At 36.4% G+C, this 26,928-nt stretch overlaps 1 protein-coding gene across 1 annotated transcript in view; it reads left to right on the top strand.

Moving 5' to 3' along the window:
* BIRC6 (baculoviral IAP repeat containing 6) overlaps positions 1-26,928 on the top strand; it is a 268,208-nt gene that overhangs the window by 23,000 nt on the left and 218,280 nt on the right. The window contains 7 exon segments of the mRNA XM_029231389.1: positions 4,656-4,837; positions 6,927-7,064; positions 13,372-13,565; positions 16,927-17,038; positions 19,066-19,148; positions 23,306-23,528; positions 23,610-23,770. Of these exon segments, the coding sequence (XP_029087222.1) occupies positions 4,656-4,837; positions 6,927-7,064; positions 13,372-13,565; positions 16,927-17,038; positions 19,066-19,148; positions 23,306-23,528; positions 23,610-23,770 (1,093 nt within the window).

Raw genomic sequence — 26,928 nt, 5'->3', positions numbered from 1 at the left:
GTTGTGGAGCACAGGCTCCAGACGCGCAGGCTCAGTAGTTGTGGCTCACGGGCCTAGTTGCTCCGCGGTATATGGGATCTTCCCAGACCAGGGCTCGAACCCGTGTTCCCTGCATTGGCAGGCAGATTCTCAACCACTGTGCCACCAGGGAAGCCCTCTTCCCTCATTCTTGATACTCTAAGTTTATTTCTGAATAGTTTCCCTTCTCTTTGATGAACTTCCTTTTGTGATTCTTTTTGAGCAGGTTTGCTGGCAGAATTTCTCTTTAGTGTTCCCTCATCTGAGCATGTCTTTATTTCACCTTCATTCCTGATGGATATTTTGTTGAATATAGAATTTCTTTTTTCAGTATTTTAAAAATGGTTCAATTCCTAACAAACCCCATGGTTTTTAATGATAAATGTGCTTTTATTGTAATTATTACTTGCTTGTACGTAACATATCCTCTGGTTGCTTTCAAGATTTTTCTATGTTAGGTTTCAGCAGCTTATTGTGTCTGGCTGTGAATTTTAACCTACTATTTTTGTGAAATTTCCCCTGCCCCAAAAGAAAATCTGTACTAATGCAAGTCAGTAGTGTCAGTCAGGAGTCTGCAAACTATGGCCTGCCACCTCGGTAGCTCTCAACCTGTTTCCTGATTTTGCAAATAAAATGCTACTGGAACACATACATACCCGTTTATTTACATGTTGCTTTTGCACTACAGTGGCAGAGTTGAGTAATTGTGACAAAGACCATATGTATTGTGAGGCCTTAAATAGTTACTATCTGACCTTTTTATAAGAAGCTTGTTGATCTCTGGTATAGTTGGAGGAAATTTGAGTGTTTCTTCTATTAAAATTTTCTGCTTGAATTTCTTTTTAAACTTTATCCATGTAGGGTTCAAAGTCATTTTACAAGTATCTTCTATAGAAAATTCTAACAAGGTGTAACATGTCGTAGAGGGTAGGTGTAAAAGTTTTTCCCCTGTATTTAAAAACCAAAAATGACTTTTTAGCCAACTTTTCTTGAAAATTTAAACATTAGTTAAGCATGACTTATCTTTCTTTGAGAAATTTATTTTCAGACATTTTAAACTCATAAGGCAAACAAAATAAATTTCTATTAAATAACTAACTTATGCCAAAATGGGACTTAAGTTTTTTAAAGGTAAACTTGGGAGGTTTAGTTTAAGTACAGGTTATAAGTTTTTTATTTTTTATAAATTTATTTATTTATTTTTGGCTGAATTGGGTCTTTGTTGCTGCATGCAGGCTTTCTCTAGTTGGGGCGAGTAGGGGCTACTCTTTGTTGTGGTGCGCGGGCTTCTCATTGTGGTGGCTTCTCTTGTTGTGGAGCATGGGCTCTAGGCTTGTGGGCTTCAGTAGTTGTGGCACGTGGGCTCAGTAGTTGTGGCGCATGGGCTTAGTTCCTCCACGGCATGTGGGATCTTCCCGAACCAGGGCTCGAACCCATGTTCCCTGCATTGGCAGGTGGATTCTTAACCACTGCACCACCAGAGAAGTCCTGTAAGTTTTTTGTTAATGTTATTTGCAGCATTAAAATTTATCAACAGTGTTGCATAGTAATACTACTAAAACCATGGAACAAAGCAATATGAATAAATGTATAACTTAAGAGACAATTTCATACAAACCTTTGAAAAGATGTTTTCTTACTGAGTGACACATCCTGGCTCGAACATAGGTTTCTTGGTTTCATCTCTTTTATGAACCTTTATGCACTTAAAATTGTTATTCTTATAACTAAAAATAAATGTCTATTGTTACCTCTCATTGTGAAACCTGTGCTTGTTTTTTTGCTGTACAAATACTCAGTTTTGGGTCAGGCTTAAGCACACATGGATTTCATTTTTATCCCAAGTTAGAGAATTTGTGTCTTTGGTCTTATTTCTTATTAAGTAAGAAAAGACATGCCCAAACGTGTTAGAAGGTGAAAAGTTCCATAAAATATTCTTTGTTCATTGCAGGATATCTTTTCTTCACAGAAATCTAAAACTTGTTTAGGGCCAGATGTAAATTAAATCTTGAGCATACTATCAGCCTACATTAGCAAAGCTCTTTTTCTCAAAATAAAGTTCTCAGGCTGAGTAAAAGATTCAGAGAAAGAATTTGTGTGGTGGCTTGTATAATTCATGTGCACATGGGACCTCAGATTGTGACCTTATTTAGAAATAGGGTCTTTGCTAATGTAATTAGTGAAGATGAGGTCACACGAACTCAAAGAGCCTTTGGGGTAGTATGGCTGATAATAAGTTTACTGTCTTTCTGGTGTGTAGTACAGCAAGTCACTGCTTACAAATGGCCTTCTGTAACTTAGATCAAAAAATCGGGAATGGACTCATCTGAATAAACACGGTTCTATTACATGCTGCTCTGTGGGCCTGGAAGACCTCTGAAGAAGTTGCCAATAAGGCTGCTTGGTCACTGTGCATTACTTTGAGGGCTAATATTGTATAGTATAAGAAGTTCCAAAAAAGTGTTGACTTTTTTTTGTCAAGATCTATTGAGGAATTTCTAGTGACATTATATGGAATTCTAGGGTTGCATGGAAACCCAGTTGAAAAGCTTTGCGTAGATTCTCACATTTTATACCTCTCTGGGAAAGTGTTCACAAAATAATGGTTTTTACAGTTCCTTACCTAATTACCTATCCCTAAAACAATAAAACAGAATTCGTAGTTTTGGTTTTAAAAATTTTATAGTTATGTGTGGGGGGCATGGCACATATGGGAAATCTCTGCCTTCTGCTCAGTTTTGCTGTGAACCTAAAACTGCTGTAAAGAAGGATAGTCTATTTTAAAAAATTATAGTTAATGAGTTTTGAAACTATCTTTACAAGTTCTCACATAATTTTACTCTCAGTTCCTATAATGTGTATGATTTCTTGTGATTTTACCTAGAGATCAGAAGCTAGGTAAATATTCCTGTTTTATTGTATTACAGAGATTATTTTCCTATATGCTAACATATATTTCAAACCAAAAGATCTGGGAATGAGCTATAGAAATTCCATGAATTTTTCTTGGTTTTATGTAGATAATGAATTAGCTCCTAATCAGTTACATAATATCTCCACGAGCTTGAGAGAGCTGTAATAATCTGGGATTAAGAAAGCCAATCCTAATATTAATTGATTATAACATGTTTTATAGTTGTCCTATAGGTTGATGAGTAGGACCCTGATTTATCTCCTCTTTTCTGCTTTTGTATCACTAGGCAATAATTGTACTACTATCAGGAATGTTCTGTAGCGTCGTGGTGGGGGTTTAGAATAAGGTATACTGGCGGCAGGATTGCTTGCTCCCAGAGAAGTTTCTTCATTAGTGCAATAAAATTTCATAGTTGATCATTCTTTCAAGTCTTTTTTACAGAGACTCTGTATTCATGGGAGAATACTTAACATTAGTCTCCTTATAAATCTCTTGTAAATTAAAATGTAGAAATTGATGTTATCTTTTCCAATATTTTTTGGTATTTAAAGCTTCTATGTTTTACTGTCTTTTGTAATACTTCTTGAAATTCTACTCTAATTTATTCTGAGAAATTTTATTTCTGTTAAAATACTCTTCTGAAATTGATTTAGCGGAAACTTCAGGGGACATTGATTGTCAGTGATAGTTGACTGTTTTTTCAGTGGTAGTTGAACTAGAGACTTTACTAGTTCTCTTAGCTTAGGTTATAACCATTCTCTATAATTTTATCTCAGATATAAAAGCCCTAAAGAACTTTTGAGGTAGTTACCTAGAAACTGTCCACATTGACTTTATGCTTAATGACTTTTGGAAAAAAGATGTAAAGAAAATATTGAGTATTTATTTTAATTGAAGTATAGTTGATTTACAATGTTGTACAGTATTGAATATTTAAAAATTTTTTCCAAACACTTTATTTTGAAGTAGTGTAGTACAAAGAACTTCTCTACAGCTTTTACCCAGTTCCACTAATTTTTTTAAATTTATATATTTTATTTTTTTAAATTTATTTTTGGCCACGTTGGGTCTTCGTTGCTGCCTGCCGGCTTTCTCTAGTTGCGCGAGTGGGGGCTACTCTTCATTGCGGTGCACGGGTTTCTCATTGCGGTGGCTTCTCTTGTTGCGGAGAACAGGCTATAGGCACACGGGCTTCTGTAGTTGTGGCTCGCGGGCTCTAGAGCACAGGCTCAGTAGTTGTGGTGCACGGGCTTAGTTGCCCCGCGGCATGTGGGATCTTCCCCGACCAGGGCTCCAACCCGTGTGCCCTGCATTGGCAGGCAGATTCTTAACCACTGTGACACCAGGGAAACCCCCAGTTTCACTAATTTTAATTTTAAATATTTTACCACATTTTCGTATCATCCCCTCACACATACATACATATTACTTTTGCTCTCTTGTGAATAGGTTGCGTATATCATGTTCCTTTACCCTTTACTATTTCCATGTGTATTTCTAGGAATAATGATATTCTCTTATAACAGCAATATAGTTTTCAAGTTCTGATAATTTCATATTGTTACTTTAAGCTACAGTACATATTCCAATTTATCAGTTCTAATGTCCTTTAGAGCATTTTTTTCAGTCAAAGATTATTATATTTAGTTGCCATGTAAACATTTATTTTAAATGAACTATTGGCCTTAAAATCTTAAGTGTTGAATTTTTGTTCTTTTAACAGCTAAACCAGGTGGACAGGTGAAATGTCAGTATATTTCTGCTGTGGATAAAGTTATTTTTGTGGATGATTATGCAGTAGGGTGTAGAAAGGACCTTAATGGAATCTTGTTGTTAGACACTGCTCTGCAAACTCCAGTTTCAAAGCAGGATGATGTGGTTCAGCTTGAATTACCTGTCACAGAGGTAAGTTGAAATAAGTATCAATATGCTTTTCTACTTAATGTAGTTTCAGACTTACTAGCTGTTAAATGAAATTAGGTTGTCCTTTGAGAATATTATATATGTATCCCTATAAAAACAAAGAAGTATGAACTGTACAGGTTATACCACTGTAACAGAGGCCCCAGAATACAGTGGCTTAAACAGGATAGTTTCTTTCCAGTAACAGTACTGGGCTAAGTTATAGGGACAGCTTTGTTTACCTCAACACTTAGCTTCCATTTCCTGAGTCCAAGACAGCTGCTTCAAGTCTCATTACTTCTGTCTTAAGGAAGAGATGGGCAAAAGGCCAGGGGAGCACACTAGTATTACCCACCCTCTTTCTCTCCTTTTCCTTTCACCTACTTCCCTCATCCTCTCCTTCCCTCTCTTCCCCTCCATCATTTTTCTTGTTCTCTTTTACAAACTCTTTCATATATGCCCTTTTCATATTTACTCCATTGGCTAGAATTCAGTCACATGGCCACATTAAGCTGAGGTGGTTCTTTTTTCTTTAATATTAAAAAAAGAAGGAATAAATAGTAATGGACAACCAGTAATCTTTGCTATGTATCATGTTTCTTAACAATTCCAGTTTAAAATTTTAGCTATATGTATTTTTCTGTGTTACATATTCATTACTTAATTTGTAAGTCTACCCTAACTTAAATCCTTTTGTGTGAGTTGATGTTCATATCATGTAATTTGAAAGTACATTTTTCCAATTTATCAGATTTTAAATCATCTCAGAATATAAAAGATTATAATGCTGTACACACTAATAAAGTGAGATATTATTTGTCTTCATCCCAAGTTGTTGATTATTAAATGTTTTGCATTTGGCAGACTGATATGATTGATAAAAATCAATATAGCATATTTCCCATTTTTAGGACATGAGAAGTGTTAATGTGTGAATTTTAAGTGCAGTTTAAATGTTTCATTCCCTCTTTGGAAGGCTTTTTGTAAAAAAAAGTACCAATGTATATCTACTTAGATTTCATATTTAGTGTCATATCACAGTCATCTAGTATATGTTAATATTGAAAGCATGTTGCTAAAGGTTTGAGTTCTGAAAACAGAGTAGCCATCTTTTTGTCATCAGAATATCTGGATCTGGGGGCATGTCTAAAATCTTTGGACAGAGAATTAATTAGTTCTACTTGTACTGAACATTTTTTCCTCTCCTACTTTAAGGAACTTAGACCATGTGATATCTTAATAAAGGATATACATCGTAGCCTACAGTGAAGGATGGTATCAAACTGTTGGGTTTTAAAAGGAACTACAGAATTACAATAAAATAGTTGAACATTTATATGAAATGGACCGTCAAGTCAATATTTTTCCTACTACTCTGACCTAAATGCTAGATATTTAGCCAGCTTCTGCCACCTCCTCCACCTTGCCAGCTCATAATATCTGTTGCTGGTTTTCTTTCTTTCTACATAAATAATTACAGCTCTCTTGTTCATGTAATATTGTTTGTAGTCCTTCCACCATCCCAGGCATCCTTTCCTGCATCACACTAGTTTGTTACTGTCTTGCCTAAAGAATGGGGTCCTGGGTTTGGTTGGATTAGTGTGGATGTGTTCTTTTCCATATATTGCCCAAATATTTCTGTTAACGTAGTTCATATTGGATATGTGGGTAACAATGCAAAGGGCTTTTTTTTATTACCTGCTGACTGAGTGAGTGACCCCTCTTATGGTTTTGCATAGTTTGAGTATTTAAAGCTCATTGGAGGACTTTACATTTATGTCTTTACATTTTTATCTCTTTTACTTTTGTTCATGGTTTCAGCTTAGCCAGTTTTTTCTATCTTGCTTTGGTTTATAAAAGCTTTTATGTACTAAAACTTTACTATGTGGTACTACACTGAATACGTTGCTTTATCTCATTTAATTTTGTAACAGCCCTTCAAGTCATTATTTGATTTAACTAAGTTTGTTTAAAAAACGTAAAAGTAGGAAGCTTTAGTATAGTACCTATCAGAATTAAAATATTTGTATAAGAATCTGAATTTAACATTTTTGGTTGTGGTTAATTTTTTGTGATCATCTCTTTTATTTAGGCACAACAGCTCTTATCTGCATGTTTAGAAAAGGTAGATATTTCTAGTACGGAGGGTTATGATTTGTTCATCACGCAGCTCAAAGATGGTTTGAAAAATACATCTCATGAGACTGCAGCAAACCACAAAGTTGCTAAGGTAAGAAGTTAAAAAAAAATTACTTTGTTTGGGGTTGTAATAGAAAGAACACCTCTATACTTTTGCCTTTCTCTGTCCTCCCCACACTGATGACTAAGGATGTATGTGGGAGATGGTGCTTTGAATTAAATCCTTGGATATATTTCATTAATTTTTCTGTGTTTTTCTTTTAACATCTTTCCTAAGTTGTAAATGTAGTACATATACAATTTTTATACTGAAGGTATAAAAGGTATAAGGTAAAAGCTATTTTCCTAAAAATAACTTTTGCATCTATAAATATCTTTTTTTCTCGAGTACAGTTGAAATTATACTAAAATATTGTGATGTACTGTCTTAGTCTGTTTGGGCTGCTATAACGGAATACCACCGACTGAGTGATATTTCTTCTGGTGAAGTCCTTCTTCCTGGGTCATAGCTGGTACCTTCTCACTGTGTCCTTACATGGTGGAAAAGGCAAGGGATCTCTCTGGAACCTCTTTTATAAAGAGGACTCCACCCTCATGACTTAAGTACCTCCCAAACGCCCTACTTACTAATAACCCTCCCCTTTGGGGGTTAGAATTTCAACAGGTGAATTTTGGGGGGACACAAACATTCAGATTATAGCATATACCATGCTTTTTTTCATTGAAGGATGTATCTTGAGTATCTTTTCGTATCAGTCCTCATAGATTATCTGTATTCTTCCTAATATTTACATTGAAGTTTATTTTTATAGATTTACCATGATTTTATGAACCCTTATTCCATTGATGGGACATTTGTATTTAGTAAAACAGAAATCATACTGTGTATTTCAACAGAGAGAATTTATTGTAAGGAATTGACGTAATATGTGTATGAGAACTGAAAAAGCAAAAAGGAAACCCTGAGGTAATACACAGATGGTAACTATGGGAATCAGCACTCACCTCAGTCTGAAGGAACAAGAGGTTAGGATTTTTAGAACCTAGATACTTAAAAACTTAGAGAATAGGCCCCATGGGTCTGGGTCTCAGACTTCTGAGGAGGAGCTGTTATCCAGTAGGTACCTCAGGAGCTTGGAGATTGGAACTTGATGAACTGAGCCTCAGATTTCTGAAGACAGATGCTACTAGGCTAATGTTAGTGTCTCTGAGGGGGCTCTGTGAAACTGGTCCTGGGAATGCTAAGAAAACAGAACAAAAAACCTCTAAAGACCAGAAGAATCAAGTGCTGCCACCAGGTCCTTCGCTAAAACAATACTGATGGTAATGACGAGTAATAGCAGGAGCAGGTCTTTCTCCACGCATCACGCTTTCCAGGTTCCATCCTGTGTTCCTTGTGTCAGAACTTAACAGCCAGGAAACTGGTTGGCAAAGAAGAAATAATAGTTTACAGAATCCCAGCCCAAACATGATGGAGAAGAAAGAAAAGGGTAGGTTTGGACCCGAGAGACAGTAGTTTAATAACTGGCACATGCCACTCCTTTGGCCACTCTGCATCTCCATACATACCATCTATATGTGTTTGAACTTTCATACAACAAAAATATTACGCTTTTACTTAACAAGACGTACTGTTCCTTTTTACAAATGAAGATATTCTCTCCCCGTCCCCAGAACAGACACAAAGTTCCAACAGATATTTTATCCATCCCTAGGTGATACTAACTACTCCTAAAATTTATAGTTTCAAGCGTTTAGGTAACAGAACCGTGCTACCTAAAGACTAAATTAACTACAACAAAAATTCTTACGTAAAATCATGTATCTCTCTGTGTCTGTATCTATCTAAATATATATCCATCTATCATTTATGTAATAAGGGAAGAAAATATATATAGTTGCTGTATCCCTCAGTTCTATAATGGTCTGTAATATCAAGAGGATATATTTGATATTTACAGCCTCTTTCTTCTCCTACCTATTCCGTATTCCCTTTGTCCTCAGCCAGCACCTCAACTGGTCAGGTGTCTTTACATGGTCAGGTGACTCAAGGCTTCACTCTTGCAGGATCCAAATCTTCTGTGGTACTGTGTTAAGTTGTAATTGTCCTTTCACTGTTACTATTAGATGTGGAAGAGCTTAGAGGCACCCTAGAGAATCTCCTGGATTGTAATTAAGTTCTCCTTGCTCCTGTTATTTAGCATCAATCCAATTTCCCTGTGTTTGTCAGTTTTCATCATACCAACCAGTAGAATAACCACCTTCTTTGCCTGATGATTCAGTGACAAGAGGAACCCAAAATTGCTGGGTAGCAGTATCAATACCTAATTCAATGGAACCATTGTACCCTTGGTGGAACGTTCCTTCCTTGACACAAGACCTCTAGAGCCTAAAGCTTAAAAAAAAAAAAGTCTGTGAATGCATTATTACGTATAATAGCAACCCTGCTAGGAGAAGCTGTGTCATGTGTTTTTTGCCGATTGAAAGCATACACATAATCCTGTAAGGTAGAACTCCAGACTTTCAGATGTCTCTCTCAGTTAGTACTGAAGATGAGTCTTTGGTAAGGCATCACACCTTTCTGTCAGGTCAGCTCCTTCTGTATGATACCCTGGTAAGACCAGTCAGTCTCATGGGCAAGCGCCCGTTGCTGCCTTTTTTGTTTTTTTCCTTTGAAGTGCTTTCTTGGTCAGAAGCAAAAAGCAAAGTTGTATGGAATACTTTGTTGGTACGTAAGCCCTTCTGTTAGTCCACAGTAGTGGTATAATATGGCAGAGCATTGTGGGCAGAACATACAAATGCACATCCAGAACACGTGTCTATTACAGTGAAGACAAATTGCTACCCAGCCTGTGACTGAAGGAATCCAATATAATCAACCTGCAATCAGATAGTTGGCTGTTTCTTCTGGAAAATGGTGTCATATTGGTGCCTCAGCTTTGGTATTTGCCACTGGCAGGTTAACCTGCCGTTAGCCTGCTCAGTCCTGTTGAGAGGAAGTTAATGTTGGGTCTGTACATACCCTCTGTCTCCGTTGCCATGGCACTTTGCATACAGGTCCATTGAGCAAGCACTGGAGTGGCTATGGCCAGAGGGTGAGTGACATTCGTATAGTGTGTATAATTTGCCCATTTCCTCTAGAGTGGATGCCTTTTGATGAGCATTCACGTATTTCACAAATATTTTCACACTCTGTTTATTTTTGAGAGGTCCTTCCAAAGACTTTAACCGTTGACTTCCTTGTTAACAGTCTTCCAATCCTGATCCTTTGGAATTCCTGAACATCTAGCCAAAACATTACCTACTGTTCATTAATCATTGAGGACCTTTACTTCTGGCCAACTCTCAGTCCAGACAGAGAACAGCCAAATGAACTGGTTGAAGTTCTGACCACTGAGAAGATTTCACCTTCATCACTGTCCTGATTGGGACTGTGATGCTGCAGCCATCCACTTAGGGATGGTACCAACATAATGTGCAGAACCATCTGTATGTCACAGCTAAAGGTTTTCTTCCTCAGTTATCTCATCATAAGGAGTTCCCTCTGAAGCCATCAATGTGGAATGAGAAAGGAGTCATAAAGAGTAGATATTGTGGAAATGTGAGCTACTCGATTATTCAACTGGTCCAAAATTGAATTGCCTTGTGGATTTCTCAAGACTGATTTCTTATAAACCACTTAATGAAGGCTAGCCCTCATACCCAGTATTATGGTTTGGTGTGTCAGATAGCACCTAGTTTGTGGTGAACAACTCTGATTGCATAGACATTTGTCTCATGGGTAGGTATTTCTGTCAGGGACTACTAAGAAGCCAGGAGCTGTTTCTCAAAAGGAGAAGAGTTATTTACAGGAGCGGGCATGGCTTTGCCCTAGCGTTCTGCTACGTGATTGTCCCAGAGACTCCTGATAGGATCTTTACTTGCGGCAGACACTTCTAGTGTCATTGAATATGCTCGCAAGTTACAAGTGGTAGAGCATCTTGCAATTCAGCCTGGACATGCTACAGAGCTTCTTGTGCCTTATGTATTATTTGGTAATTGAGTTAGAGCAGCATACTCAAATATGCTGAACGCTGGGGTCCAAAATCCACTTAGGCCCACCGAGCATTGTGCCTCTTTTCATTGTTTGCCTTTACAAGTTATAGTAACTTATCTTTCACCTTGGAGGAAATATCCTGACATGCCCAGGCTACTGGACCTTTAGAAACTTCAAAGAGATTTTAGGACCCTGAGTTTTTCTGGGGATTATTGATTCTCTCTGGCTTACATGTGTCTTACTAAGGCATTTAAGTTCCTTGCTACTTCCCCCTCATCTGGACCAGTTAGTGTGATGTTACTAATGTAGTAGACCAAGGTGGTGATCTGCAGGATGTTAGGCTGATCGGGATCTCTACAGACTAGATTATGGTAAAGAGCATGAGTCCTAGGGTAAGACTGTGCAGATTTATTGTTTCTGCCAGATAGAAGCAGTCTACTTTTGGATGGCCCTAAAAATTAGTATAGACAAAAAAGTATTTGACAGAATTGTAGCTGCCTACAAAAAATATCAAGGGATTTGTTGATTTGCTTCAGTAAAAATATCTCATCTGGAACAGTAGCTACAGTTGAAGTCATCACCTGATTTTACAGTCCACAGTCATTCTTCAAGATCCATTTACGTTTGCTTGGGCCAAATAGGTCAGTTAAATGGAGATGAGATAATTTGATTACCCCTGTATCTTTCAGGTCTAGTATAGTGACATTAATCTCAGAAATTTCCTCAGGATGTGGCATTGCTTTTGTTTAGTAGCTTTGTAGAAAAAATGAAAGTTCTAGGGGCTTCCACTTGGCCTTTCTTACTTTAGTAGTACTCCAAGAGGATCAGAGAAACAGTGTAGGAATTTTTCTAGTTGCCTATTCTATTTCTCTTCCAGTTGTACATTTGGGAAGTAGAGAAATAGCTACAAGGTAGGTCTGGGGATCCACAGAGCTCATTGAGACAGCTTTGGGCCAAAATTCCATCAATCACTTCACCATCATGTCCCCACTTTCACTAGTGGACCACAGTGATGTTTTAGGTCAGTTCAGTGTTACTATCTTGTGATGCCTGAAAGATCACAATATTTTCTCTTCCCTAGTGCACAGTGACTACAGTGAATGTCCACAGGTGCCTTTGGGGAAGGCTTGGAGTATGATTTACAGTGTAGAGTTGGGGCATTGTTGTAGGATCCTTTCTCAAGGGGATTTGGCCTCCCTTTCAACCAAGAGGCTCTGGGTCTATGAGCAGATTAGGTCTAGAAACAAAGTAAGAGCTTCTCTCTCTGTTTCTTAGGTAATGGAAGTCATGTTTCTGGCCACAAGTTTTTCCAGTAATATAGATTAGTAGTAATTTAGTAGGCTGCCTAGAGTGTATTAGACAGAATGGAAACCATTCATAGGCAAGCAGGAACAGGATATAAAGATGAAATTACTTTATAGACTTATTTCTCTTGGAGATTAATACTTAGCATTTTTTTCAGTCTAACTTCTTAAGTAATTATTTTAATATTAAATAATTGTAGTTAACATTTATTGAAGGCTTACTCTGTTAGACACTGTACCAATCCTCACTTGAATTCTTGTAAAAACATTATGTGAATAGGTATTTGTTTTTTCCCATTTCGCAGAAGCAGGAAATTGAAGTTAATTTGACTAGGGTCTCATGGTTGATGGAGAAGCTGAGCTTAGAATCCAAGTCTGTGTGACAATAAGGTCTATGCTTTAGATACTTTGCTGAATTATGCTGACAACAAAAAATACAACATCTGAAGTAAATCTTCGTATAACCCAGTAGCGATGAATTGTACAGCTATATATTTATGAGTGGAGATACTTAAGTGCCTAGTCTATGCTTAACATTGTGTATGTGCTGGAGGAATGTGAAAAATGACAGATGATTTTATTTATTTAAAATTTTACTTTATTTTTACATCTTTATTGGAGTATAATTGCTTTACAATGTTGTGTTAGTTTCTGCTGTACAACAAAGTGAATCAGCTGTATGTATACACATATCCCCATATCCCCTCCCTCTTGAGTTCCCTCCCACCCTCCCTATCCCACCCCTCTAGGTCATCAGAAAACATTGAGCTGATCTCCTTGTGCTATGCAGCAGCTTCTCACTACAGATGATTTTAGTTCTCCTTAATTGTGGATGAGATATGTAAGAAGATGTGCTACCATTTGGTTCTAAACTTTCTTTTTCAAGATGGTTAGTTTCATTTTTTATGTGGTTGCAGGTTCTTACTTTAAATGATAAATTAATGGAGTAAACTCACTTGAGACTGTAAATAGTTCTTTATCTTATAATGTATAAATCATGGTTTTGGTGAAAACTATTGAGTATGTTTTCCTTTGCTTACACTCCTGTTTTCTTTCAGTGGGCCACAGTTACATTTCATCTTCCTCATCATGTGTTGAAGTCCATTGCCAGTGCCATTGTGAATGAACTTAAGAAAATAAATCAAAATATTGCTGCCTTACCTGTGGCGTCCTCAGTGATGGACAGATTGTCTTACCTCTTACCTAGTGCACGTCCAGAACTTGGAGTGGGGCCAGGTCGTTCTGTGGACAGGTATGACCTTGCTTATAAAAAGATGTGACAGTGAGATTGAATTGATAAGTTTTTTGATTAACAAAGAATAACTGTAAAATTTGATTATGATTTAAAAAATTTCAAAATATTTTTGAAAACCACTCAGATTTTTATTTCTCTTAAAATACTGAAGTGAAGTAAACTACTCCTTGACTTGTTAAACAATTTCTTTTGGTGCCTGGAAAGTATTTAAAGGGATTATGAAACTATGTTTTTAAAATTCCATCTTTGTACTTGCTTAGTAAATATTTGAGTCAACTTAAAAATATTATAATTATTCAATATATATGAATTATTTTGCCTTGATGAAATTTTGTGACCTTTGGCATAAATTTTGGTAAGTTAAAAGACTCTGCCAGAATCTGAATAAAAGAGCCATATATTATTTCCTACTTAAAAAATGAGCAGAGTTAAAAAAGCAGTTAGGGATGGGCTTCCCTGGTTGTGCAGTGGTTGAGAGTCCGCCTGCCGATGTAGGGGACACGGGTTCGTGCCCCGGTCCGGGAAGATCCCACATGCCGCGGAGCAGCTGGGCCCGTGAGCCATGGCCGCTGAGCCTGCGCGTCCGGAGCCTGTGCTCCGCAACGGGAGAGGGCACAACAGTGAGAGGCCCGCGTACTGCAAGAGAAAAAAAAAAAAGCAGTTTCCGCGGCATGTGGGATCTTCCCAGACAGGGGCACGAGCCCGTGTCCCCTGCATCGGCAGGCGGACTCTCAACCACTGTGCCACCAGGGAAGCCCTGTTTTTGTTTTTCTAGGGCAATTTTGAATTAAGATTTTTATGCTGCCTGCCCTGGATTTAAACAGTATTATAAAAAACCATACCTCAATCATTATTTTCTTCACTAGAGATTTATTGGAGTTCTGCTTTGTATAAAACTAGCTAAAAAGTCAGTAATGCATTCATTGAAAAACTTAAATGATTTGTTTTTGAAATAAAATTTGTCAGTACTGAAGTTTAGAAATGCTTTACTGAAATATTAAATTTAGCAGTTTTGATAAGTTCACATTTCCCTTTCCGTGTAGCATTTTACATTTTCACTTCTTCATTGAATGTGAATTGTAACTGCCTATGCTGTTTTCTGAGGTACATTTATAAAGAGTACATGCTGATGTAGCAAAAATATTACTGAATGAGTTAACCTTTAACTTCTGTTATCTTAAGTATTGCTCCCGCCTCCCCCGCCCTCCCGCCAGCTGCACTGTGCGGCTTGTGGGATCCCAGTTCTCTGACCAGGGATTGAATCCGGGCCTCCGGCAGCAAAAGCATGGAGTCTCAACCACCGGGCAGCCAGGGAACTCCTGTATAGCTCTTATATTAGTTTGCGATATTTATTAGTTTATCCTTTTGTAAACTGAAACTGCTTAATCAATTGCCCTTTTTTTGTTAAGTGATTTTATTATTATGTAAATAACTTCTCTTGGTTGTTAACATTTGGGAAGAATTTTTGTATTCCATAGTAATATTGCTATCTCTAACTTTTGGGCAAAATGTGGAGACTTTCATTTTTAATAACTGTCAGATGATATGTGCTGTGGCTATCATTAAAATGTTCTTTGGAATATGTCCGGAGAGGGGGAGAAAAAGGAAAAGTATGTATTTAGAATAAATGTTTCCTATCTGAGAGCCATGCCTATCTTGAGATTATAATTTCAGAGCTATTTTCTTTGCAATCAGTAGGAGAGTATCTGAAGAACTCAGTGCAAGCTGTCATAAATGGTTTATTTTAGAAAATGCATTCATTTGATGGGATTTTCAGTGTTTCTGGAGGTGTTAAAATGTCTCAAAGTATTAATTTTGATATAGCCTGTGGTGTTTATTTCATTAAATATGAATCTAGGAACCTTATGAAAACCTTGATGAACTCTGTTGGAGGTTTGAGTAAGGGTCTGCTGGATGCTATTGCTGTTTTGTTTGGTAATATAACTAAATGGATAGGTTTCTGTTTTGAGACTGACACAGATCTTTGAAGACATCTATAGCCTGTAGATGATAAAACTTTTCTAACTCAACAATTTTTTTTTTAATTTTTATTTTTTTTAAATTTTATTTACTTTTGGCTGTGTTGGATCTTTGTTGCTGCGTGAGGGCTTTCTCTAGTTGCAGTGAGCGGGGACTACTCTTCGTTGCATGGGCTTCTCATTGTGGTGGTTTCTCTTTTTGCAGTGCACAGGCTCTAGGTTTGTGGGCTTCAGTAGCACGCGGGCTCAGTAGTTGTGGCACACAGGCCCTAGAGTGCGTGGGCTTCAGTAGTTGCGGCGCATGGGCTCCGTAGTTGCTGTGCACGGGCTCTAGGGTGCGTGGGCTTCAGTAGTTGGGGTGCACAGGCTCAGTAGTTGTGGCTCGTGGGCTCTAGAGTGCAGGCCCAATAGTTGTGGCGCATGGGCTTAGTTTCTCCACGATATGTGGGATCTTCCCGGACCAGGGATTGAACCTGTGTCCCCTGCATTGGCAGGTAGATTCTTAACCACTGCACCACCAGCAAAGTGCCTGTTTTTCTTTTTTTTCAAATCAGAACACAACTATGAGTTAAACCTAAAGCTCTCTAGCAAGATTATAGGAAACCATGTACTAATTTAAGGGAAGAATTTAAAGAAAAGTATTTTTCTGGTCTCTTTGTGATGACCTTTACCACTTTCTCTCTCTTTTTAAAAATCAGTTGCCCTTCTGTGTTAGGAAGAGGAAGCTCTGCTTATCAGTCCTTTCTTATTTGAAGCTGTTTGGACTTTTTCTAATTTTGGTAGTCTCCTTTAAAAAGATACTCTAGTATTGTTACAGTTTCACTCTTAGTGAGCTAATGTATTTTAATGAAAACATATGTGAAGATTTCTTTTTTTTTGACAATTCCCTGGAGAGTACAAGTTTCCTGGAAAAGGATTTCTCTGGAGAAAGAACATATAAATTGCTTTCTACTTAAAAAAAAAAAAATTAAACTAGAATATACTTTCTCAATATGGTTGAGATAAAACTACCATTCCTTTGGTTGTAGTTTTATCCATTTTTGCAAAAATTGTCACATGATGAAAGTGTAGGGTTCTCTGCCTCTACATTTTCAGATTTTCTGCTCTCTGATTGCTAATTATGCAACATTGGTTAATTTAATCTCCCCGGGAATTGTTTATCAGTTGTAGCTATCTTATCATGTTTCTTTTTACCCTGCTCTGTTCAAGGGAAGTTCCTAAAACTGATCATTTTTAATTTAAAATACAAATTTGAATTGGTAATTAGACATTCCCAGTTTGTGTTGATAATCCAGTAAACTTTTTTCTTCAGTGGTAGATAGTAGTGTCACTGTAATTTGATGCCTAACTTCGGTTACATAAAGTTTGTTTACTTTTAGATCATTGATGTATAGTGAAGCTAACAGACGGGAGACGTTTACCTCATGGCCTCATGTAGGCTATAGATGGGCACAGCCAGATCCCATGGCTCAAGCTGGATTTTATCATCAGGTAAATAAGGCTGTCAAAAATTTCTTTGCAGTATGACTTTGTAGCCTTTAGTAAAACTGTCAACATTTTAATACTTTTTCAGTCATTATACTATTTTATGCACCCAGGCTCTGTGCTTGTGTGTATGTATGTAATGTGAGTTTTGTTCTTACACCTTTGATCTTAATACTGACTGGCTGTTTCCTATGTCACATACTGTGTATGAAAGGGGAAAACATTAAAAGAAAAAAAGTAACGAATAACTGAGAATGCTTTATAACTATTTTATTTCAGATTATATATAAGTATGATATACATAATATGTTTATGTATACAGTTAATCAACAAGCAGGCAGTATTCTCCAGATTTGTGTCTTGAGAAGTGTTCTCTCTGGGTGTGTGTTTATTTTCAGTTTTGACTTACGTATTCATAACAGAGTAGTACATGTTAGGGTAATGCAATAACAGCAATACATTGCAGTTACTCTTGAAATTTTAATTTTATTGGGGTTAAAAATTACCCATATATTAGATAACTATGGAAGCAGCATTGTGGGTAGTACAGTGTGACTTGAATACATATGTATTGAAGAATTGATTAAGAAATTATTTAGAAAGAGAAAGAATTAATCAGGGAAAATAGTCATGGTTTTATGTAGGAAAAGAGGAGGGTGTACAGCTAAGGATGAGTGTGACAATAAGACATGAGAATGGGACATTATAGAAAGCTCTGTGGAGCTAAAGTAGAGGAAGTTAAGAAAAATGAGTTTAGATAGGCATAATAAACCAGTTAAAGGAAACTTCAGCTGAATAATGTAGACTGGCCTACCACTGTTTTGCCATTGCTAAAGAAGCTGAGAAATCTAATAATTACATGTCAGTTTACATAAAACATGCATATTTAATTTTAGAACTAAATTAAACTTTGAATACATTGAAGTTACTGTCATAAAGAATCTTAAGAGTGATTATTCCTTTGTTATCCTGAAGTGTTCTTGAAGTATCTTAAACTAGGATTAAATCAGAAAACCATATATATTTGAAGATTTTATTCAGAGTTTGTCAAATTTCCAGTTAAAGATAGATTTATCTGGGGACTGGCTAATATTAAAATCACTGAATATGTTTTCCTAAGTTAAGGATTGAATAAGGACTATTTTTCCTAATAATTTATCTTTTTCTTATTTGGTGTCATTTCCTAAAACAGTCTGTTAGGTGATACCTTGATATTTTTTCTGTTGAGCTCTTGTTCATTGTATTCCTTTTTTTTTTTTTTTTCCCTTTTGGCCGCACCATGCGGCTTGTGGGATCTTAGTTCCCTTACCAGGGATTGAACCCATGCCCCCTGCATTGGAAGCACGGAGTCTTAACCACTGGACCACCAGGGAAGTCCCTGTATTCCATTTTTGCAAAGATCAAATCATAGGTTTTCTAGAATCTTCTACCTGTATTAGGTGCTGATTATTCTCAGTCTTCTAAAAAATATACTTACACCTGTAGACATACTAAGTGCTAAGTAGAGTAAGTATTCAAAAATATTAATATTAGTTTTTAGAGGTATATTTCAGTTCAGATTTAGATTTTATATATATATAAATGTCATTTTGTCATACGTGTCTTACTTAAAGAATGTTACCTTAATTACGTTCACTAGTTTGCTTTTCCTTTTTACTTGCCCTTTCCTATGTAGTAGTATAGAATTCAGTTTTTAATAATAAACCTGTTAGACAATTTCCTTTCATATACTTAACTATATTTAAAATACTTTAGTAATACAATTAGAAGATGCTAGATCAGAGATTGAGGATGTGTGTGTCTCCATATTTGATTTAGTGGTCATTTGCTGATGAAACATAATTTTTCAAATAAGGCAGCAAATTTATAAACATTTGGGGATTAAAAGTATATTGTTGAGGCCTAATAGTATAGGCTAATTTTCTTTTCCTCAATATGGAATTTTACCTAAAATTATGAACTTATTTAGAAGAGTTTTTATTAAGCAATTTTAATATTGATAAACCTTTTCTGTCTTCTTTATAAATTTGCAGCCTGCCTCATCTGGAGATGATAGAGCCATGTGTTTTACTTGTAGTGTATGTCTCGTCTGTTGGGAACCTACTGATGAACCTTGGTGAGTCTTGATATTTCTGAATGTAATAGGCTAAGTTCTATAAATGTGCTTCTAAATTTTATTTTTCTGATATCTGTATATTAATATTCTTGCCTTTTGTCATCTATATTTTTGCCTCTGTCCTAAGAGAATGAGGTAATGCTGTCTATGCTCTGTCATATCACTTGGCATACAGGATCTCTAATGTGTAACTTTCCAAGATGTGTACATGGGACAAGTGCCAAAGAATGGAACTAGACTCTGACTGAAAACTAGAAGGCTATGATAATATAAGTTTAAAAAGCATGATTAAATTCAGCAGTTTAGCCTTGTTCTTTTGAGGGCAGGTCATCAATAGAGAATCCACGGAGGAGGGCCTTTATGATTTGCATTTCTAATTTTGAAGTAATTCTAGGGAGTCTGTGGTGGTTTTGAATTCTAGTGCATGAAAGTTTAGAACTTGGTTAAACAATAGAGATCATGTATTGGAACCTCATTTTTAGAAATAACTACTCTGAGGCCCTATTAATAGAAATAGTGGGACTTCCCTGGTGGCACAGTGGTTAAGAATCTGCCTGCCAGTGCAGGGGACGTGGGTTCAAGCCCTGGTCCGGGAAGATCCCACATGCCGTGGAGCAACGAAGCCTGTGCTCCACAACTACTGAGCCTGTGCTCTAGAGCCCATGAGCCACAACTACTGAGCCCACATGCCACAACTACCGAAGCCTCCACGCCTAGAGCCTGTGCTCTGCAACAAGAGAAGCCACCACAGTGAGAAGCCTGCGCAGTGCAACGAAGAGTAGCCCCTGCTCGCCGCAACTAGAGAAAGCCTGCACGCAGCAATGAAGACCCAACGCAGCCAAAAATAAATAAATAAAATGGTAATAATAGCAAATATTTGTATAATATGGTTTACCAGGTACCATCCTACACACTTTATATATTTTTAACTCATTTAATTCTCACATTAGCTTTATGAGTTAGGTATTATTATCATCTCCATTTTATAGGAGGGAATTGAGAATATTCTCCAGTTTAATCCATAGTCACTCTATGAGATAAGAATTATTATACCATTTTAAAATAAAAAAAATAAAATTTGGTGAAGAGCATTTGGCTAGTAAGTCATGGAGCCAGGATTTGGTTTTAAGATATACCGCTTATTTTGTACTATAATTAGTTCGAGATCTCTGAATGTTAATCAGCTGGTATGAACTTGCTAAAGCCTATTAGAGTGTGCATGTGGATTCCAGGTTGCAGTGGGAAATACTGAAAATATGAAAAATTGAAATTGCGTCTGCTGACTGAGAGTTGAGTATGAGCAATTTCCAATTTAGGTTAAGGTTCTGTTTGGAATTTAGTCTTTTCCCCATGAAACCATCTTTATATATATAGCAACCATTTTAACACGTATATTTTAGTTTCTTAGGCTGATCCTCAGAAAGTTATTTAACCCACACCTGAAAAATTATACCATAACATTATAGAATGTATCTTTATTCATAAATATTTTTCTGTGGGAAAGTTGATTCAGATTTCCAACTTGGGCTGTTTAAAACTCGTCTTTTCTTGATATGGTCAGGAAATCAAGGGTTCTACCTTTTCTTTGCCCCGGGATTCAGGATTCCTCAAACTCTTAAGCAGTTGGTAGAGTCTCTGAGGGCCTAGGGCCAGTGCTCCAAATGGATAGAGGGAATGGGATTGGTGGGGGCTGGGGAACTGAGCCTGTGTACCTTCTGAATCTGAAAGGAGGAATAGAATGAAGATTTTTCATTTTTAGGGGACGATGGGACTCATATTTTGATGGTGGGAGTCGATAGAGCCACTTTGGAGGGAGATTGAACTTTAAAAAAATAAAATAAAATGGGCCCCTTATTATCTAGCAGTTCCACTTCTAATTTACACTAGAGAATTAATTGCTCTTATATGCAAGGAGGTGCAAAATGGTCATGGTAGTGAAAAACTGGAAAATCTTACATGCCTCTCAGGAGGGGACTACCTAAGTAAAATATATTCATGTAATTGACTATGATCCAACAGTTAAAGGAATGAACAGTTAGCTCTCTGTTAATCACCAGTACATTTTAGATATGTTATTGTATCAAGAAAGCTGTTGTAGGGACTACCTGGTGGCGAAGTGGTTAAGGATCCGCCTGCCAATGCAGGGGACACGGGTTCAAGCCCTGGTCCGGGAAGATCCCACATGCCACAGAGCAGCTAAGCCCGGGCGCCACAACTACTGAGCCCATGTGCCACAACTACTGCAGCCTGCGCGCCTGGAGCCCGTGCTCCGCAGCAAGAGAAGCCACCGCAGTGAGAAGCTGCGCACCTTAACAAAGAGCAGCCCCCGCTCGCCACAACTGGGGAAAGCCCGCGCACAGCAGCAAAAACCCAATGCAGCCAAAAATTAAATAAATAAATAAATAAATTTATAAAAAGAGCAAAAAACCAAAAAGCTGTTGTAGAATGATTCATATAATAATATTGTTTATTTAAAATGAAAAAACCCATATTTTCTGAATGTACATGTATGTGTATAAACTTATAAAAATATTTTAGAAGTATATTAAATTCGTAATAGTGGTTACCTGGAGGTGGGATAGGAGATTACTGGGGTTGGATATTATAACCGAAGTGGGTCTTTTGCTATATTTCAGATAGTCATATGTTGCGTAAATAAAATTTTAATTAAAAAGTTAAAACTCAGGTTAAGAGAGAAAGATGGAAAGAGGAAAAATACCCTAAGGTTTGGCTGTGAAGGAATCCAGTTCAGATATCATGTGCCTGCAGATGCCATGTAAAAGCATTAATGTAAGGCACCTTGTGTATTGTAAAGTGTCCAGGATTTATATATGGTTATAGGTAAGTTGTAGGTGCAGTGTAAAAAGAAATATGTATACCCCGTGGAATATTTTACAGAGTATAGCTTTCCTTTCTTTGACATGGAAGTATAAAAATGGGTTTTAAAAAAAGCCTCTTTTTTTTGATGGCAGCATTCTCACATTTCAAATAATGCCTTGTAATTACAGCTAGTGAAAGTTTAAAAAAATAAAAGAATAACCAAAAAGAAATAAAGTAGTCACAAAGTTGGGCAGGTAATTTTTAAGTGTTAAGTTGATCCTGCTTTAAATATTTGAGAAAATTCTTTAGGTCAGTATACCAATCTTGATCTGAGGTCCTAGTATTTTATTCTTATTACACATGTTAGGGTTTTCTAGTAAACTAATTTACCATTTCATTTTGCTCAGTAAGTATTTATGTGAAGGAAATAATGTACAATCTATAGACATTATCCAAGTTTCTTTAAAGTTATTTGTCTGATGGAGTCTGATAGTGAATGTGAAGGGTATATCTCTGTGTTTTTAATATATGTTATTTTATCCATACTCTAGAGATCTTTCTGCCTTCAGGTCTTTACTAAAAAAGCTTTTTGCAGTATGAATGGCATTTATAGAGTTTTATTGTATGCTCTTTACAGCTGTGGCCACTTATATAGATAGGTGGGTCTGTATCTACGTACGGATTACTTATTTATTTATTTTAAAAACAGCTTTATTGAGATACCTTTGACATGTAAAAATTACATACATTTAAGGTGTACAATCTGGTGTTTTAGTATATATACATATTGTGAAAAGATCACCATAATCAAGTTAATTAACATATCCATCACCTCTAATAGTTACCGGTTTGTGTTTGTGTGTTAAGAATATTTAATTCAAGATACATCCTCTTCACAAATTTCAAATATACAATATGGTAATGTTATCTTTTGTCACCATGCTGTAGAATACATAGAAAATTTTAAACTGAAACAAAGTATTTATTTATTTAAAGCTGTGGGAAACCAGTGTGAAGAAATATAAGGAGATTAAACAGTTTTATCAGTATATTAATATGATATAAATTTTACTGTATCATTTATCTGTTTCATCTGAGACTGGCTTTGTTTGTAATCAGTTAAAGTGAACAATTGCTGTTAAAGTGAGTAGTTTAACATGTTAGAGTGATCTCAGTAAAATGAAACAATTTGCTATTTAAGTCTTTAATTAAAGAATACTTTAAGTTCAATTAATTGTTTTCTTTTTAAAGAAAAAATATCGTGGAGTTCTCTTTTAGTGTACAGACTTAACAGCTTAGTTGTTCAGTAAACTTTCCCTTCCTTAATTTGTGTAAAGGTCTGAACACGAGAGACATTCCCCAAACTGCCCGTTTGTGAAAGGTGAGCACACACAGAATGTGCCATTGTCAGTCACTCTTGCAACAAGTCCCGCGCAGTTCCCTTGCACGGATGGAACTGACAGAATATCTTGCTTTGGGTCCGGGAGCTGCCCTCACTTTTTAGCTGCTGCAACGAAACGAGGAAAGATCTGTATATGGGATGTTTCCAAACTTATGAAGGTATGTTTTAATTTTGAAGAAACATATTAGTAATTGAGAAAAAATCCGTTGTAAATTTAGGCTTTTCATTTATTTGTTTAGGTGCACTTAAAGTTTGAAATTAATGCATATGATCCAGCAATTGTACAACAGCTTATTCTCTCAGGAGAACCAAGCTCAGCAGTTGAATCTAGGAGACCAACTTTGGCATGGCTGGAAGACTCCTCTAGTTGCTCAGATATACCAAAATTGGAAGGAGATAGGTATGTAAATTTGTTTTGATAATAGTTATAGAAGTTAAGTGTTTTCTTTTCCTAAATTGTATATTCTCTTAATTCTAATTAAAGAGGCAGAAAACATTGTTAGTCTCAAGAGATTAGAGACTCAGTGTTTGGTTAGAAATCTGAAAGAATTGATTCTTGAAAGAAATTGTCATTCACAAACAACATAGTCTATAAAATATACTTTATTTTCTATCTCAGTCTATGCCAATTGGGAATAATCACACCATTGAAAAGTAAAGTCTAAATAATGAAATGCAATCCTTGGATTAGATTTGTAATTTTGCCGCCTTCTAAATCTTTTCATAGAGCAGTTGAATCATTTGGTTCATTTCCCCTTTTTTCATTAGCAGCTAAAATATAGAAGTGGTAATGAATAGTGAAATAACCCATGGCTAGGCAAGGTGGTCTAATTATTTAAAACAATAAATGTATCAGTAGTCAGCAGTGAGTTGAGGTACAATAATTAATGCTAAGGAAAGATTCTGGTAGAATTGTTGTGCTGGATTCTATTCTATTCAGCTTTTCTGGAGATTGATGATTTCTGTGGCTGTATTTGACCTATGTGGGGGAAAGAGAGTCAAATTAAAATACCATCTTACCTACTTGTCTCCAAAGAAGCTCTGCAGTTGTAACTCTGAACTGGGTAGGATTATAGAGTAACATTTGCGATACTCCCAATGTAGGCAGAATGAAGGGGTCCATAAGCCACTCAGCTTGTTTTCAGCAATAGCAGCTACCACTTTTTAAGATTCTGACAGTAGCCATGTGAAATGGAACCTGTGTAACTGATCAGGTGTCCTGGTATACTGAGATCTATCATTTCACTTGCAGGGCTTCTTGTGTTACTGATGTGTGATTGGTGTTACACCACAGTGATTTATCATTTTTATTTCACAGTCTGCTTATTTGGTGGCATGCACTTTCATTAAGAAGTAATATAGGGGCTTCCCTGGTGGCACAGTGGTTGAGAGTCCACCTGCCAATGCAGGGGACACGGGTTTGTGCCTTGGTCCAGGAAGATGCCGCAGAGCGGCTGGGCCTGTGAGCCATGGCCGTTGAGCCTGCGCATCCGGAGCCTGTGCTCCGCAATGGGAGAGGCCACAACAGTGAGAGGCCCGCGTACCGCAAAAAAAAAAAAAAAAAAAAGAAGTAATATAAAACTTTACTAATGGAAATGATTTCATTATTTAAATTAATGGAGAATTCACAACATATAAAATGGGAAGTTTACCTCTGTCTAGTCCCTCTTGCTAATTAGTATGTGAAATTATTAGTAGGTAAATGAATGTGGTTTGAGTTCTGGAACAGACTGAATTAAAGCTTCATGGTGCTCTCAGTTATTTTAAGTCCCTGTGAGAGCTTGATGGGAAAGCAGTTGGCCCATTGTTTTGAGTTTGACCATATTTGCCAGTAAGACTGAAAAGTAAGCATGCGTGATCTCTTTGATTTACTTCGAAATTAGTGGAAAATTATTCATAGAAGATAATGAAACTGGTGTGTCCTGAACACTGACTTTAACTAGAACTTTTGACTCAGTTTTGTAATTTGAGGATTAAAAATTGAGTCAAGATGTAGTTTTAAGATCACACACATATACACACCTTGGTAAAATGTACATTTTAGGTAAACACTTGTCCAGTATTTCTTGCGGACAGGTATTATCTGAGCTCGTGTGCTAGGGTTGAGATATAAATCGCTCTGCCTGCTTTTTTTAAGAGACTTAAAATCTTTCTAGGGTAGAATGACCCTTTTCTCCCAAGGTAGTGTGAAATGAGTCATATACAAAGATTACTGTGTGTCGGGGTGGTAGGAGGAAGCTGAAGAGGTGGAGCTTCAAGCCCTTTCTCTCCCCTTCCTTTCCTCCAGAGGTAGCAGGATTCCTGTTGAATTGGTGGTAGATATAATGAGCCAGACTACCTCTGCCTCTGTGGCACGAGATATAGTATATATAGTATATTTTGTCTTAAAATATGCTGTGCTTCATTAGCTTGAAGAATAATACATTAACTGAAGAAATTAAAGCTTAACCAAGAAGTTTAAAGTAATTAGCAGTATAGCTTGCCTGGCAATTGTTTTTTGTCTGTTTCTACTTAGAAGACAACATTTGTCTTTGTTCTGAATTTATTTAAGGAAGAATATTTGGGACACATTTAATTTTAATGAATTAACATTTTTGTCTGGATGCCTCATTTGTATGTTATGTCTTCCAAATTTGCAAAAATTTCCTGAGTTTAACTTTGAAATTGCTTATAGTATTGTATATCTTAGTTATATATCAAAACTAAGGTACACCTGTAGTATTAGCATATATAATCTTAACTAAGCATTTTAAACTTACCATATATATATTTTTGCATGTTTATTACTTTGGAAAAGGTTTTATATCATGTAAAAGACTTCAGTAAATCTAGTGTCTATTATATAAGTACATTTGACCCTTGAACAACATGGGTTAACTGCGTGAATCCAATTATGTGTGTATTTTTTTTAACAGTGAATACTGCACGATCTGTGGTTGGCTGAATCTGCAGATGCAGAACCACGGATACAGAAGGGCAATTAGTATAAGTTATACACAGATTTTCCACTTAATGGATGGAGTGTTGGTGCACCTAACCCCTGTGTTGTTCAGTGGTCAACTGTAATGCATGTTTATTGTAGAAATATTAGAAAATATATGGAAGTAAATTGAAGAAAAGTAGAGTCCCCATTATCATACCATCCAGTCATGTTAACGTTTAGGTGTGTATAATTTTTTTTAAACCCATGTGATTAAAAAAAAAAATTTATTGATGCATCATTACCCATCAGAAGATTCACCCTTTAAGTGTACAGTTTAGTGGTTTTACTCATACGATTTTATCACTTAGTAGTATGAGCATTTTTCTGTCAAGAAATGTTTTTTTAAAATATTATTTTATTTTGAAGAATTTCACAATAAAGCTTGTCTTTTTGTGGGCTAATTAAGGCAATTATCTGGCAACCCTTTGTAACATTCTCTGTAACTTCCAAGACAGCTGAATTCCTTCTTTAAAATATACTACTACTAGATTTTATCTTTTGTCTCTGTAACTGGGTAATATTTGGCTATTTTTCTTAATGCAAAAGCCCTCAAAACCCATAGTTTCTTCTTGGTT

This window comes from Monodon monoceros, unplaced genomic scaffold (genome assembly GCF_005190385.1).
Source record: "Monodon monoceros isolate NGI ecotype Baffin Bay Population unplaced genomic scaffold, NGI_Narwhal_1 Super_Scaffold_19, whole genome shotgun sequence".
Classification (NCBI taxonomy): Eukaryota; Metazoa; Chordata; class Mammalia; order Artiodactyla; family Monodontidae; genus Monodon; species Monodon monoceros.
The sequence above is the reverse complement of the archived record's forward strand: the minus strand, read 5'-3'. Positions and strand labels throughout refer to the sequence as shown.